Source organism: Xyrauchen texanus, chromosome 9 (assembly GCF_025860055.1).
Source record: "Xyrauchen texanus isolate HMW12.3.18 chromosome 9, RBS_HiC_50CHRs, whole genome shotgun sequence".
In the NCBI taxonomy this organism is placed as follows: domain Eukaryota; kingdom Metazoa; phylum Chordata; class Actinopteri; order Cypriniformes; family Catostomidae; genus Xyrauchen; species Xyrauchen texanus.
The window spans coordinates 20,649,908-20,666,757 of NC_068284.1; the positions used below are offsets into that span (position 1 = coordinate 20,649,908).

Below are 16,850 nucleotides of genomic sequence, written 5' to 3' on the forward strand. Positions count from 1 at the left end.
AAACAAAATGTACTTAAAGGATCAACAAATCTACAGTGCATCTACTGAAAGTATTTTTTCACATTTTATGTTGCAGCCTTATGCGAAAATGCTTTAAATTATTTATTTTTACATCAATCTATATTCCATACTCCATAATGACAAAGCAAAAAACAGATTTTTGCTAACTTTACAAATGTATTAAAAAGAAAAAATTTAAATATCACATTGACATAAGTATTAACCTTAACTCAGTACTTAGTTGAAGCAGGTTTGGAAGCAATTACAGCCTCAAGTCTTTTTGAGTATGATGCGACAAGCGTTGCACACCTGGATTTGGGTATTTTCTGACATTTTTCTCTGCAGATCCTCTCAAGCTCTGTCAGGTTAGATGGGGACCGTCAGTGGACAGCCATTTTCAGGTCTCTCAAGAGATGTTCTATTGGGTTCAAGTCTGGGCTCTGGCTGGACCACTCAAGAACATTCACAGAGTTTTCCCTAAGGCACTCTTGCGTTGTCTTGGCTGTGTGCTTAGGGTCATTGTCCTGTCGGAAGGTGAACCTTTGGCCCAGTCTGAGGTCTTGAGTGCTCTAGACCAAGCTTTCATCAAGAATGTCTCTTTATTTTGCTGCGTTCAGCTGTCCTTCAACCCTGACAGTCCCCCACAGCATTATGCTACCACCACCATGCTTCACTGTTGGGATGGTATTGTGCAAGTGATGAGCAGTGCCTGGTTTCCTCCAGACACGGCGCTTGGAATTGAGGCCAAACAGTTCAATCTTCGTTTCATCAGACCAGAGAAACTTGTTTCTCAGAGTCTGAGAATCATTCAGGTGCTTTTTTTATGTGTCTTGCACTGAGGAGAGGCTGTTATCAGTGGAGTGTTGCAGTGATGGTTGTCCTTCTGCAAGTTTCACCCATCTCCACACATGATCTCTAGACCTCAACCAGAGTGACCATCAGGTTCTTTGTCACCTCTCTTACCAAGGCCCTTCTTCCCCAATTGCTCACCTGGTCCAGGCGGCCAGCTCTAGAAAGAGTCCTGGTTGTTTCAAACGTATTCCATTTAAGAATTATTGAGTCCACTGTACTCTTGGGAAACTTCGATGCAGCCAAAAAAAATGATGCAGCTCAGAGGAAAATAGAGATCCAGACATGTGTGTGTGTGTGTTTTTGTTGTTGAGGAGATTGCTAAAAAGTGAGACGCTAAAATAAAAAATCAGCTGTGAACTTTTTTTTTATGTCTCCCTGTTCCTCTACTGTGAAATGTCTTTTTTTTTTGGCCCTTTTCCTCCCAATTTGGCATGCCCAAGTCCTCATGGTCACGTAGTGACTCAATCCAGGTGGCGGAGGATGAATCTCAGCTGCCTCCGCATCTGAGGCCGCCAACCGTGTCTTGTTGAGCGCATTGACACAGAGACATAGTGCGTGTGGAGGCTTCACGCCATCCTCCACTGCATCCATGCCCAACTCACCACGTGCCCCACTGAGAATGAACCACATTATAGCGACCACAAGGGTACCCCATGTGATTCTACATTCCCTAACAACCAGGCCAATTTGGTTGCTTAGGAGACCTGGCTGGAGTCACTCAGCACACCCTGGGATTCTAACTAGCGAACTCCAGGGGTGGTAGCCAGCGTCTTTACCACTGAGCTACCCAGGCCCCTCAGTTTTTCTTTTTAAGAAATTTGCAAAGTTTTTTTTCTTTGCCATTATGGGGTATGGAGTGTAGATTGATATGGAAAAAAAAATATTTAAAGCATTTTAGCATAAAGCTGCAACATAACAAAATGTGAAAAAAATGAAGGAGTCTGAATACTTTCTAAATGCACTGGATCTTCATGCTGTATTGTTCCTTTTTTAACCATCTATATGTTTGTGTTTTAAGCTTTGGTATCAGAGCCAGCCATGAAATACAGTTCAGAGAGTGTCGCCCCATACCTTGCCTCTATCCTGGAGGAGCTGATGGGTCCAGTCAGCGCAGGTTTCCAGGCCGTGAGGTTGCTGTTGGAGGATGAGTTGACCCGATTCTGCAAGGATTTCCCTCAGGGGGGAGTCACAGAGGAATTTCAAACAGTAAGAGATTGCTGTACATCTAAGAATATACAGTATATTAGTGCTTATTCTGAAATCCTTAAAGTGATTATTTATCTGCTGATTTCAAGATGTCCTGGCCAAGGCTATTGCAAAGCACTTGAGGCAAATAAGGTCAACTTTTCCATTGAGTGGAATTTTGAACCACAGAGCTAATGTTATAAGATCATGTTGGAATAACGATCATCTGAACTCATAAACATGCAGACTCTCAGCTCCCTATAGTTCTTATGATACTTATGACTCATGACTGCCCTTGTACTCTAAGGCTCTGGAGCAGGTGTGTCGTGACCGGATGGAGGACTGTTACCAGCATGTGAACATTTTGAATGAACAGCTCCAGGAACTACGCAATCGCTTTAAGTTCTCCAACTCAACACGAGTAGTTCACAGCACCCAGGGTCAAATGCAGCAGGTGGGCCTCAGTGGGACTGTCACTCGCAGCTCATTGTTAAGCGTTTTAAGACTTGGTAGGGCTTTTAGAGGTGTCATCTTCAAGCTTTGAAACAGCATATCCTTTATGAAATGTACCATGGATTTACTACAGTAACCATTTTTCAACTGTGGAATTTGCACATAGGAAAACCACATTAACCACAAGTATTTATCATGGATTTACTACAGTAACCACATAGTAACCATGATATTTGTAGTAAATCCATAGTAATAATAATACAGGAAAACCATAACCATTGTAATAAAATAATTCAGCCACATTTTGTTTTTACTTTAGTAACTCCATAGTTAATTTGTGGCACATGTACAATGTTTTTTAAAATCGTGATTCCTACAAAAATAAAAATAAAAACATGGTTACTGGCAAGAACGGTTCTAGTGTCAGTGGACATTCAGGGCTTAGCCCAGCCTTCTGTATATACATAGTACAGGTATGAAGCCATCTTTTAATAAAACATTGAAATATAATACACTTTTATCTTACATGTGTGCGGTACTTTTTATGAAGTAAATCTTTAAATAATTCTAAAGCTAAACTTTTGTCACAACTTCAGTTTTGGGTGTAATCCAATAATCCAGTAATTAGTTACTGTAATCACTTTTTAGTCAAAAAAGTAGTGAAATGCATTACAGTTACATTTTTGTAATAAGATTCCAGTTACTAACTTTTACATAATTTAATTGCTTTTAAGTACATTATAGGGTTATGCGTATTTCTAATATATTATTTATGTAGAACACATGAGTTATGGTCCTGTAACGAGTCATGTGAGGTGCTGAGTGTATGACTTGTGTGTAAAATGAACAAGAAAGAAATATAGACATCATTTTCAATTTGTTGAGTGGAAAAGTGTTTAACATTTACATTTATGCATTTGGCAGACGCTTTTATCCTAAGCGACAGTGCACTTATTACAGGGACAATCCCCCTGGAACAACCTGGAGTTAAGTGCCTTGCTCAAGGACACAATGGTGGTGGCTGTGGGGATCGAACCAGCGACCTTCTGATTACCAGTTTACCAGTTATGTGCATTAGACCACTACACCACCACCACTCCAGTTTTAGGAAGGAACTTAAAGTAAGTAATTAGTAATGTGATTACTTTCCAATTTAGTAATTATTAAAGTAATCTGATTACAATCTTTTAGATAAACAATTAGTAATTTGTAGTTGATTACTATTTTTAAGTAACTTACCCAACTCTGCTCAGCTTTAGATATCCTCAAAGGTCAGAAGTTGCGTGCTTTTAACACTAAAACGCGATTTAAAAGAGACACAATTTTTGTCCCTTTCGGCTTTCTAGTTTGATGAGCATTGTGTCCAATTGAGAATTTTGAAGCATATTATTCATTCTTCATGCGTTTTAAATTAGTTCAGAATATAGCAGGCTGTAAATAGGCTTGATTTGCAAAAGTTTGCGATGTTCATGGAATCGTGAGTTTAACAAAAATGCATATGTTCTCGCTCATAACTTAAAGTTTGCAAAATTCTCAAGCACAATATTTTCATTGTTATATATCCTAATATTTGGTACATACCTCATCTGGATAGACCAAGTTTCAACACAGTTTCTAATATCTCACCAAGACTATTTTCGCATTTTCAGACTCTATTGACACAGCTGCAATCACGAGTCGCAAGCGCATAAGTGCAGTTAAGCTACGGTTAAACAGTGCCTCCCATGGTTACTGCAGTTTAACTAAAGTGATCTATGATTAGTTCTTGAAAGGGTCTGACTCAACATGAATTGCATAAATGGTTAACTCTAACTGTATTAAGGTTTTTACAGTATACTATGCAATACAATGTTGCAGTTTCATAGTATACTCCACCAGAAATAAAGTTTTGTCTCATAAACTGTCATAAACATTGGTTCCCCCTACATGCATTTTTGTTCCTTGTTCTTTTCCGCATGCTTTAGCTGACGGAGAATGCCGTGTACACTTTTAAGCTGCTACTTCAGTCTGCCTTAATGGATAAACCTGATAAACAGGCCTCAGTTATGGAGAAAGCCAAGCTACGTGTCCTTAAGGTCAGCTTTGCCTGCATTTACAAAGTTAATACATAAGCAATACAGCAGAATGTAATTTTGTCAATAAAATAATAAATATCACAAATGCATTATGGTAACTTTCTTTATTCCATTTAGCAATTTGACTATGACAGCAGCACTGTGAGGAAGAAGATATTCCAGGAGGCCCTAGTTGACATCACTCTGCCTGCTATCATGAGAAACCTGGCCCCTGCTTGCAAAACTGTACGCACCATTCATTTGTTAAAGAATGATTGTTTAGTAGATTGTTTTTAATCATTCTCTGACTTGTAGAGTTGTTCTAGGCAAGTTTTTATTTACTAGAATAACTCTACTGACCTGGATCACTCAGCATTTTTACAGAGAGTAATACAACACTTAAAGGGATAGTTCACACAAAAATGAAAATTCTCATAATTTACTCATCATCATTTCATCCCAGATGTGTATGACTTTCTTCTTCTGAAAACAAATTTGAGAATTTTAGAAAAATATCTCAGCTCTGTAGGTCCATACAATGAAAATGAATGGTGGCCAGAACTTTTAAGGTCCAAAAAGCATATAAAAGCAGCATAAAAGTAATCCATCAGACTCTAGTAGTTAAATCCTTCTCTTCAGAAGTGATATTATAGGCATGGATGAGAAACAGATCAATATTTGCTTTTTACAAAAAATCTCCGCTTTCACATTCTTCTTCTTTTGTTTTTGGTGAGTCACATCATTTGTGCATATCACTGCCTACTGGGCAGGGAGGAGAATTTATAGTAAAATAATTTTACCTGAATTGAATGTTCCAGGTTGAATACATACTAAGCTCAATCGACAGCATTTGTGGCCTACATTTTACCACCAAAAATACATTAGACAATAATCATATTACAGTACGGCATTTACAATGAAAGTGAAAAGGTTCTGTTCATAAACATTAAAATATTCACTGTTTCAAAAGTGTAGCCACAAGATGTAAACACTCTACGTGTAAATTTCAGTGTGATAAAATTGCTCACAAACCTTATTCGTGTAAATTTACATAGTAACTTTTCCTAGTCACGATGATGTAACATCGGTAAATCCTGTAATCCCATTAAGTAATTTTATTGCACTAAAATCCAGTAGAACTTAGATTTGATCACACTAAAACATGTTTATATGTATACTGTTTACATATTGTGGCTATACATTTGAAACATTATGTATTTTAATGCTTATGGACGGGACCCATTTTCTTTAATTGGAAAGTGCCTTACTGTAACTTTTTTTTTAAATAAACAAGGAACAGTCGAAATCATTTTCTTTAGTAATTTACATAATGCCTCAAATACTGTTGATTGAGCTTAAATTGTACTAAATGCTGAACATTCATATTTGATCTAACCCAAAAAAATTACTTTTGTTGGTGTATACTAATGAGTCGTACAAAACCCGTACAAAATTGCTGTGTGCATTTTCCATTTCCTTTCATGATTTTTAACTAGTAGCACTTGATAGCAAAAAAAGCATTTTCCTAGAAGAGCAAATAGTTTGCCTAAAAAAATTAAAAGTCATCATATGGAGGCAGCAGGTTTATGTTTTGGATTTTTGAATTAATACCAAGCTATTGAAAGTCAACTGTATGTATAACATTTTTTATTTACATTTTTTCTCTGCTTGTAAAGAGTCTCTTAAGGCAGCATTTTCCAGCTTTCAGACGCAGTCATTGACTCCAAATGGTGATCATGCCGACTAGGTCTTGAGTTTTTCATAAATAAATTCCCAATGCCCTCGTACGAGAAAAACATGATTGACATTGTGCTCTCTCATGATAAATCACTGAAAATCACATCAGATGTAACTACAGATGTTACTATTTTGTCACAAAGCTAACGAGGTTTCTTACCTGATGCACTTCATAGGAGCATTTCACGAATGAATTCATGAATTTAAATTATGTATATGTACAGGAAAGCCAACATTTTATGTCCTCATCTAAGGATGAGGATAATAGATTACATAAAGTTGTTTTTTTACTTCAAAAAGCCAGTTAATTTTTAGGTTACCTGACAAAAGATTTTTTTAAATGGCGTTGTTAGTCATTACTAAGTCCTGATTACAGTTATTACAGTATGATTTTCTGTAAATTCAGTGATTTTCACTATGTGAAATGTGTTATACAAAAAGAAGAAGAAAAAAAAAAAAAGACAACTATTCTTTTTATAGTATTTTATTTGGTGATTGTTTTTTGTTGTTGTTGTTTTAAACTAATGGCTAAAAAATTCTCAATTTGCAGGAGCTTCAGAATTATGAACAATTCGTCTTTGCTGATTATGCAAACTTTGTTCAAGTTGAGAATGTCTATGAAAACATATTACTCAACATTTTGAACAATGAAGTCAACAAAGGTAAACTGAATTAGCTGTTTTACATGATTGTCTGTGAGATTGAGAGTTGCTGGTTATGCACTGTGAAAACAAATTTAACCTGCTATTGTCAACTTAAGGAGATCTTTCTACCTGATCTAACCCTTAAAATTAGTTTTGTTGGTGTAACCTAATGTATTCAGGTTGATTGAGTGATGTTAAATGATATTTTTGACTTAAATAAAACCAGTTAATTTAGATGTTACCATATGAAGCGTATTTTTTATCCTAACATTTCTCAGTGACATATGAGTGAATTTAGAATAATAATGTTAATATATTCATCCATCTGTTTGGGGTTTAGTGGTGAAGGATGCTGCCAATCTGAAGAAGAACAACCTGTTTGCTGACAGTACTGACCTGTACTGTGTTAGTCAAAGCAGCTTAGCTGACAACCGGACGCCACCCATCTCTGCCCCATCCAGCCCACCAAAAGTATTGGCTTTTTCTCAACAGGCTGGGCAGAAGACCATCTCTACATTAGGAGCAACTATCATTGAAGAGACCCACCAAACACATGATACTGCAGTAATTCCTATGGTGAAGATTACGGTGTCTTCTCCAGAGTCTTTGGAACCTACATTACCATCAAGCATTGCTGAAACAGTTCAACCAGACATTCCATCAACAATACCTAACATTTCATCTCCTGCTCTTGAGGGATCTTCTAACTCTGATGCCATAACAGTCACATCTGATACCTCCACACCCAAACCTGACATCTCAGAGACTAATACAGGATCAAACACATCTGATGCGCCTACAGCCATAGCTGAAACCATATTATCCACAGAGGATTTGTCTTTATCAGGACCAGAGAAACTTTCTTCAGAAGTGCAGGATAGAGCTACAGAGGAACCTTTGTCTGAGGGTCAATGTTCATTCAGTAGTACCTCTTCCTCTGTCAGTTCTGACCGGGCAGTCTCTCTTAACTCAACAGTTGTCCTGAAGACAGGCAGTCCTGGTCCTCTTGCTGAGACATCTGAAACAGTGTCTGTTGTGGCTCCTCTGTGTGTTAGTGCTGCAACAGATGAGGATAACATAGATGCAGTTCCTCAGTCTGAAATCCAACCTGATTCTACCCCAAAGATAAATGAAAACATAGAGACTGAAGGGGATGCCATTGTTTCCGATGAGAACACTGTGAATAACAGAGCCTGTGATGTAGTGCCCTCTAGTGTTGAGAATAGAAGTGAAGAGCAAGATACCAGCCATATGGGTATTTCTACTCTTGACTCTGTTCCTGATGTTCCAGTGGGGAGTGCGGTTGCTTTAACATCAGAGCAGGAGAACCAAAGTGACACCAGCACAAATTCACCAGAGCAGGATTGCACTGCTGGGGATGAAGACACAGAGGATGTCGCTGACAGCGTGAAGGCTATCAAAGATCTCATCATGGAGGTAATCGAGGTAGAGGACATAGTGAGACCTTGTGTTGAAAACTAACAAGTTTGCATTTTAATACCTTAAAAATGTTGAATGAAAGGTTTAACAGCTATGCAACTCTGCTAAGAAAAAAAAAAAAAGACTACAGTGTTTCTGTATAATTTGTTTTTGTAGTTATATCAGTATTTCATTTACCATTTTTAAAAATATAATTATTGACATTACACGGTTTGGCATGACAATCCATGTTAAATACTTTGACTCACACAGTAACCAAGTGCCTGTATAAAAAGTATTAATATATCTCTTTTTTAAACACTGAATCATATTGAGAAAAAAGATGGCTATTCAGATTGAAGCATTATTACTTTTTAATGCTTGAATTTCATGTTGATATTTTTTTTAAACATTGTGAGGCCAATAAAGAAAATCAAATGACAAAGAACAAATAACTACATTTTTAGAGGATACCCAAATGTTTTTATGGGACTGACTTATTTATTAACATGATGTACTGGCCTATGCAGACAACCAATTTGTTATAGTTAACATTTCGAATCAGAAGATCATATCATAAGAAAACAAAGCAATTTTTGCTCAGTTTTTGAAATAGAGATACTTTTGTATATACATGTTGGCCTGTCATTCATTATCACTGAGGGAGTCTGTAAAATAAATTTCCACAGAACAGAATAAGTTCATCAGTGCATTTTTTTTATTTCTTCTGTTTGCAGTTCCGGACAATTCACATTAATTTCTCAGATTCACAGGATCAGTAGCAGCAAAAGCCAAGATCTTAGGAGGCACCTTTTGTGTCCTGAAATAGAGCTGTCCTGAGTTCCATTTCCATAAATAAAATTAACTTAAATTTACAGTAGTTTTATTAAAAAGAATACATTTAGGCTATGTCTCATTCAGCAAGAATCAGAAATAAAGTATAATAGATTACATAAACATTTTAACAGGCAGCATTTAGCATCCTATTTCTTAGAAAGTATATAAGATTCACTGAATCAATCAATGAATCCTGGATTCCTGATTATGTAGTCAATTTAATTTATAAATATCTCAAAGGGATAATACATCTACTGTATATGATACCTGACAGACACTAGGCATGGAACACTATTTCTGCAATTATGCATGACAAGTTGAGTGAGTTAGGCTACATTTTTTAAAGCCGTTTAAGCAGTTACCGGTTTACGTATTTAAGCAGTCTTCTTTGATTAATGAGAACTGGACATAAGAATATTCAGTTACTGTTCAGGAGTTCAAAATCCCACAATCTCTTACATGATAAATGATAGATGGTATATCAATTGTATTTTAGCGGCTGATTATGGCAAATCTGTTAAGAATTTATGTAGTGAATATGAAGATGAGAAGAGATAAGTGGATATACAGGACATACAACTAAAGTGAACCTAAACATTTTTTGTAAATAAATTAAGACTTTCCTGAAATTAAAATAGAACCACCTATAAAGTTTTGTGTTCAATCATTAGAACCTCTTCTTTCATTTGTGGCAACTCTGGAACATGCTGCACAAATCTACTGAGTGCTGTTCTAAACCCCATTGCAACCCCTAAATCACAAAACGTCTGGTAACACTTTATAATAACTTCCATTAATAAAACGAATAATCATTTTTACAGTGTATAATACTAATGACTGTTATTTCATGTACATTCAAATAGTTAAAAATGTCATGATTTTGCATTTGGAAAACTTAGTTTGTATATTCAATAAGAAAATAACATTCGATCCAGTTGATTAAAAGTTACTGCAAAAATGACTAGAAAAATCATTTGTTTGCAAATGCCACTTGGTTTGAAATTGTATTTTGTTATCTAATTCAATTACATTTAAACATTGTAAAGTCTAAATTAGTGTCCAAAAACCTTTCGGGGACACTGTACATTCATATTTGAATCTACGTGAAGTACTGCTATGCTAAGCTTTTTATAATGTTACTTAATGAAGTTATTAGGAAGCATTACCAACCATTTTATGTGAGGACTCTCCATTAAGTCTGCCTCTAAATCCAGGGGTGGGCTCAAATTTTGTTGACAAGACAAGCATGAAGAGCTTAAGTTTGTTTCCCATTCTGGAAGATAAATATTCACTTGTAGTGACTTGGAGATTTGATTAGTGCAGTGGTTCTATCTGGTTGATCCATACCCGTGGAAGAATGGCTCGTCTGGACGAAAACCGTAAGCAGTGGCAGGACGTCCATCGGCTCCATTGCTGAGGAAAGAGATTTAAATCATGCAAGTATAAACACTGATGGTCATGTTACCTTGAGAGTCACTAGATGGCCTTCTCCCATACATATCTTCAGGACAGACGGTAACAAGTGCATGCAGAAAGATCATTTTGTCTGACTTAGATTCAGAAATCTAGGAGAACAATAACAATTGGTAACAACTCTACGACCAAGTTAAAGGAATATTCTGGGTTCAATACAAGTTTAGCTCAATCAACAGCATTTGAATATTTTTACTCATCCCTACATTTCTTAAAAAAAAGAAGCAGCAAAAATCTGGGTTACATTGAGGCACTTACAATGGAAGTGAATAGGGTCAATCCGTAAATGTTAAAATACCATTTTAAAAGCATAAAACAAGACGTAAACAATATGCGTGTTATAAAATCACTTACTAACCTTTTCTGTGTAAGGTTATAGCCAATTGGACAACTTCGATGCCATGATGATGTAATACTGTGAACCCTGAAAGTGACTGTAAAAATGATGCTTTACACAACTTTACAGCTAAAATAATACACAAGTTTTAACAGAAGAATTAATTGTTTTATAAAGAATAAATATTCTTATATTTGTAAGTGCTTTTATAAAATCATAAGCTTCACATTTCTGCCTTTAAACCCTCCAAAAATTGGCCCCATTCACTTCCAATATAAGTGTTCTACTGTAACCCAGATTTGTACTTTTTTTATGCCAGAAATGGTGTCGACTCGAATTGTCCTTTAAGGTGTACTGAAATCCAGAGAATACAATAAGAAATAAGCAACAAGACCCCACCAAGACAAACTCATCAAATATTTAAAATAAAACCATTACACAAGTAAATAAAAATAAAACTTAAAGCTTACATGCTTGCTTTTAAATATTTACCTGTCCAACATATTTTTGCTGCCTTCTAAACACAAACAGTATGGGGCACATATTTTTATATGTATCACTGCCAAATACCAAGACTTCAAGCAATAAGCTCTGCACGCCAATGTAAGCCATACCTCCAAAATAAGCCTCCATTAGTTTACCAATGCACACTGAACAGTCTTCAATTTGAGATGCTCTGGCTTCTACAGCATTAGCTTGAGCTAAACAATCTCACAACCTTTTACAACCGCATATCTCTTGATTTATTATTGTCAATCAGAACACTATACTGGCATGTATTAACCATTTCAGCACAGTACTCATAGCTTTAACCCATCAGTACAGTTTAGTAAGTAACCCTTATTCCAACCTCACTGATCTTCTGTGGGTAAAATTAAAGCTTATTTTTAGGCTGCTTACAAGCCATCAGGTATTTTACATACAGTGGGCCACAAAGTACTTGTATGGAAAATGTAGGATTCATTGCATTTGAAAACAAAATATCTATTAAGGTGGCCTTCTACTTTTTCTTTTCTCAGCCTTTTTTGTTATTACTTTTATACAACTGATCCAAAGATATTTTTTAGTAGATGAATAACATCAGAACAGCAAGTTCACACAAGTTCATCAAAGTTTGACAACCAGAAAGCACACTTTTCCAAGTGCTTTTTTTCCTTCTTCTTTTTCAATAGTATACATATAGTTTTATCATTTTAAACATTTAGTTTTTGCCTAAATGTTTGCTTGAAAAGTGCATGTGCAATCTTTCTTAAAATAAATGCCACTAGGTTCGATATTTTGTGATCTAATGAGATGACATTCATAAATTTCTAAGTGTGGATGAAGTGTCCAAATAACTGGGTTACTTGTTTAAAACTAATCTTAAGAGATGTGACATGCTTTTACAGTCGTTTAGGGTGCACATATCCAGGACAGTGATGCGGTTCAAGAAACAAATTGCTTGTTGGCTCTCTACCTTCCTCTCCCTTTACAGAACACAACGTTCAGACCTACGGCCTTTAAAATCATGAGATGTTTGCTTTGCCCCTATGTGCACACATTACAATGTGTTATTTTTTAGCCTTGTATGACCTCCAGTAATCAAATCCTGCAAGCTCCTCTTAACACCCCCAATACTCACACACTCTCCTGTCTAAAATATGTATTTTTCCTATTGGCCTGCCAGAACTGTCAGGCTGAATTTGAGCTTCAGGAAAGAGGGATTCATGCTTTTTGGACTATTAGCCACTTATATGTGTTCTGTGCCTGTTTGTGACTCTGACACCTATATTTTATCTCTGTACTTGGACTTTTTTACTTGTGTGCTCACTTACTAAGTTCTTTAGCAAGAAATACAAGCTTTCAGAACACAGGATAATCATCTACATAAGCAACAGATTTATAGCTGCAACTTTTCAGTGCTCTCATTTCTTGTTTCAAAACACCTGGTATCATCACTTCATCAATTATGGATAACTCCTTTCTCTGTCAGCTGAAAATGATACGATGAACTCAACGCTATCTCCATATAAGAATATAAATGGTAATGTGAATGTATTCTAGTGATAGAATGAGTCAACTGATATCCTCATCAATGGATAATACATTATTTCTGTTAAAGAAATATAACTACATAAACAAAATTTGATTTTTTGTTTTTTAAGTGGGAGTTGGAAAGCAGAAAAATGTAATGTGGTGTCAATGCTACTGTTTGCTTCGATTTTCATTTGTTTAATGCTGAAAAATACGTTTGACAGAATGTCACTTCATGTTGCTTGGATATCATTGTTTCCTCTATGTATATCAATATGTATGAAATGTATATTTGAAACATTGATCTGAGGTTTATCACAACGCATATTACTGGCGCAAGTTTATCTTGTATCACATTTTTGCTACATATCACGCAGTGTTCAGTTATAATATATAATATCAATTCAGAAATAAAAAAAAAGGAAATAATGTTATTTTGTCTACAGCAATTGCAAGAAATTAGTTAACATGCTAAAAAAAATAATATTTCTTGGATAGTTTATTACACATTTTTTACAGGTATTAATCTTTGAAACAAGTATTTTATACATGCCATAAAATCAATGAATATGCTGTAATAAAACGTGCAAAATCTTCTGCCCTTTGCCAGTGGAATTTTGTTAATTATAGCATCAAATGGGCAGATTTAATTAATATCAAGCTTTATTGGCAAGATAAACTTGTGTACATTGCTAATGCATTATGAGGCACTATACATACAGAAATAAAAAATTGTATGCAGAAGTTTAACCCTTTAAGCTATGAAGGTGTTTTTAAAGATTTTCAGTGGCATGCCAAAAATTATAACTATACAAATAACCAAAGAGGGTCAATTGTTTGGTATCATTTAACATTTTTTTTTTAATGATATAGATTATAAATTATGATCTCTAAGCCAAAGAAGCTGCTAAAAAAAAAAAAAACTTCTGCCAATTTTTTTTCCTTTTCTTATTTTTCTGATTTGACATTAAATATCTCAGGGTGTTAATAAGCTAGCACCAAAAAACTACTTTTGTTTCATTTCCAACCATGTCACCAGTAACTGAGTACAATTTTGTGTTGATACGACATAGCAAGCAAAAGTTATAGTATTACAAATATTATTAATCCTATTGTCCTAAAACGTTTCCAAGAGCCCAAAAGCCTCTCCATATAAAAAAAAAAACATAATAATTGTATGCTATAGAACTAATTACACATGCAAATACAACAATGACAAAAGGTGTGCTCCCTCTCCAAAGCATGCAGGCATGAATAACGAGATCTACTGGTGGCCGTATGTAATTACAGTGAACAATCATCTCTGACCATATTTGGATGACTTCCATATCTGGTTGCAGCGATTTGAATCATAATACGATTTGTTTAGCGTTCTATGATGCAAGACAATGTACTACATCATTTTCAATGAAGTTGAAATCTAATTGAAGAAAGTGTTTCTGGCCAGATAGCACATTATGTGCTGTGTGCACATTATGCTTTGTGTGGATTATCAAATTATTTATGCATCTGTTTACATTGTGTGTCAGCTTGTTTTAAAGGGAATCCCCTCCTATAAGTAATGGTATGTGATATTTTATGTTCTGTTTATATTTTGTGAAGTTATAAGCAAAAACATGGCTTATAAGCAACAGCATGTAATATGTATTTTAATGACATGCACTCACCAGCCACTTTATTAGGTTCACCTATAAATCTACTTATTCATGCAATTATCTAATCAGCCGATCGTGTGGCAGCAGTGTAAAGTATAAAATCAAGCTGATACGGGTCAGGAGCTTCAGTTAATCTCCACATCAACCATCAGAATGGGGAAAAAATATGATCTCAGTGATTTCGACAGTGGCATGACTGTTGGTGCCAGACAGGCTTGTTTGAGTATTTCTGTAACTTCTGATCTCTGTGATCCTGGGAAAATCCTGGGTTTTTCACACACACAACAGTCTCTAGTATTTACTCAGAATGGTGCCAAAAACAACAAAAATATCCAGTGAGTGGCAGTTCTGTGGACGGAAATACTATGTTGATGTGAGGTCAACAGAGAATGTCCAGACTGGTTCTAGCTGACAAAGTCTACGGTAAATCAGATAACCAATCTGTACAATTGTTAGCGCTGTTTTGGTGGCACGAGGGGGACCTACACAATATAGGCAGGTGGTTTTATTGTTGTGGATGATTGGTATATATATATATATATATATATATATATATATATATATATATATATATATATGAGAGAGAGAGCGCAAGAGAGCTGAGATAGATAGATATAGTGAATAGCAAACCTAATTTCTAGATATAATTATCAGAATTGGCCATTAAAAACCATATCGTTTGACCACTAATTTATTCTAAGGCTTGTTTAATTTTATTTAGATTTTGTGGTACTAGAGAGCAGACTGACCTGGTCTGTGACCCATAGTGAGCACATTCCTGTCCAATTATGAATCAGTCTGTCACCTCTTCCTCCACAGGGCTGCAAAACAGGCAAATAAAAGCTGAGACGTGGTGGGATTGACAGCTCATAGGGAGTCAGGTCGGCCCTGACATTCTGGGGGGCATGTGGGGGATATGGCCAAAGGTGCCTGTAAAAAAGGCCCTTTAAACCAGACATTGTTTCATAGCTTAAAAGAGTGTTTGCACAGGAAACGGCCCTCTGCTTTTATAAAAAAGGATGTTTCTCCTCCCTTTTTCCCCAAGATGTTCTCCAGTCCCCCGCTTTGATCTCTACTTCCAGTCACTTCTCAGGTTACATGCCCTTTACCTTGGCTGTGTAAAATCAACAGCACCCTCTTTTTTTTCCTTCCTTCGTCTGATTGGGTCTCTACATCCCTGTTTTCCTCCTGTATTTTCCTCAAAGCTCCCCGAGGTTTTAGGGACATGCAACACCACATGGCTTAAATAAAGACAGATTTGTCAGTGGCTGATGTATGTGGGATGCACACATAGAAAGACACGCACACAGAATCCCTTACTTCTGGGACGTTGGGAGACCATCTGCAGAGAGGGGCAAATTCAGTTGCATGCAGTATTTCAGTGAAAAATAAAACCACACAATCCAGTTTAACCATCTGCTAATTGCACTGAAATAGCGCTGCACAATGAGTGTTAAGTCAACGAGTGGCCTGGATGAACATACTTAAAACATGCATTCTTGTGTTACTTTGGCAGTAACAAACTTCAGTACTCAAGGGGGCGATAAAGTCAATGCCATTAAACTGGATGTTATTATTCAGGCAAGTTGCTATAAATCATTGACTTTAACTTACTTGCTCAGCAATATTATCTTGAAAAAGAAAAAACTCACCATAGAAGCGGACAGTTCAGACTAATGTCAGCAATAGTGACCCTTGTGGCAAAATTGAGAATGCAACACGTACTTGCATTGCATTATGAAATCCGTTCACACAACATCACACAAAATCGAGCTTGCGTCTTCGTTCATGCACTTACATTACTATGTTTTGGCCTTAAGCAAATTCCTACCAGTTTATCTCACTTCCTCATCTCTATTCAACACCATCATCTGAGTCATCTGTCTTCCTTTCTCAATCTCACTTACATGGATGTAAACAACACTCATGGGAACAACACTATATTACTCAAGTTAATCAAAATACCTGTCTTAAGTTGGCACGCAAATCCTAACCACTCCAAAAGCGTTCACACACATCGCTTCACAAGAGTCTTAAGTAAAGACTGGGACTCTATTTGATTATTATGGTAACCTCAGTCACTCAGAGCTGCCCACTCAAATTAAGCCATTCATCCCAGGACTTTAATGTTGCCCCAAACCTTCAGTGTATATTTGAAATGGATCATTTTACAAAGAACAGCCAGAGAACT

General features: G+C 36.1%; 2 protein-coding genes across 2 annotated transcripts in view; one reads left to right on the top strand and one right to left on the bottom strand.

Annotated features, from left to right (window-relative positions):
* Window positions 1-9,043, top strand: part of LOC127648767 (protein Niban 1-like) — a 34,708-nt gene extending 25,665 nt beyond the window's left edge. The window contains exons 9-14 of the mRNA XM_052133522.1: window positions 1,871-2,058; window positions 2,345-2,491; window positions 4,455-4,565; window positions 4,683-4,790; window positions 6,832-6,943; window positions 7,266-9,043. Of these exons, the coding sequence (XP_051989482.1) occupies window positions 1,871-2,058; window positions 2,345-2,491; window positions 4,455-4,565; window positions 4,683-4,790; window positions 6,832-6,943; window positions 7,266-8,407 (1,808 nt within the window). The 3' untranslated portion in view covers window positions 8,408-9,043. The remainder of the gene's footprint in view (window positions 1-1,870; window positions 2,059-2,344; window positions 2,492-4,454; window positions 4,566-4,682; window positions 4,791-6,831; window positions 6,944-7,265) is intronic.
* Window positions 9,044-9,181: 138 nt separating this feature from the next.
* Window positions 9,182-16,850, bottom strand: part of LOC127648768 (kinesin-associated protein 3-like) — a 55,671-nt gene continuing 48,002 nt past the window's right edge. Inside the window, exon 20 of the mRNA XM_052133523.1 lies at window positions 9,182-10,594. Within this exon, the coding sequence (XP_051989483.1) occupies window positions 10,510-10,594 (85 nt within the window). The 3' untranslated portion in view covers window positions 9,182-10,509. The remainder of the gene's footprint in view (window positions 10,595-16,850) is intronic.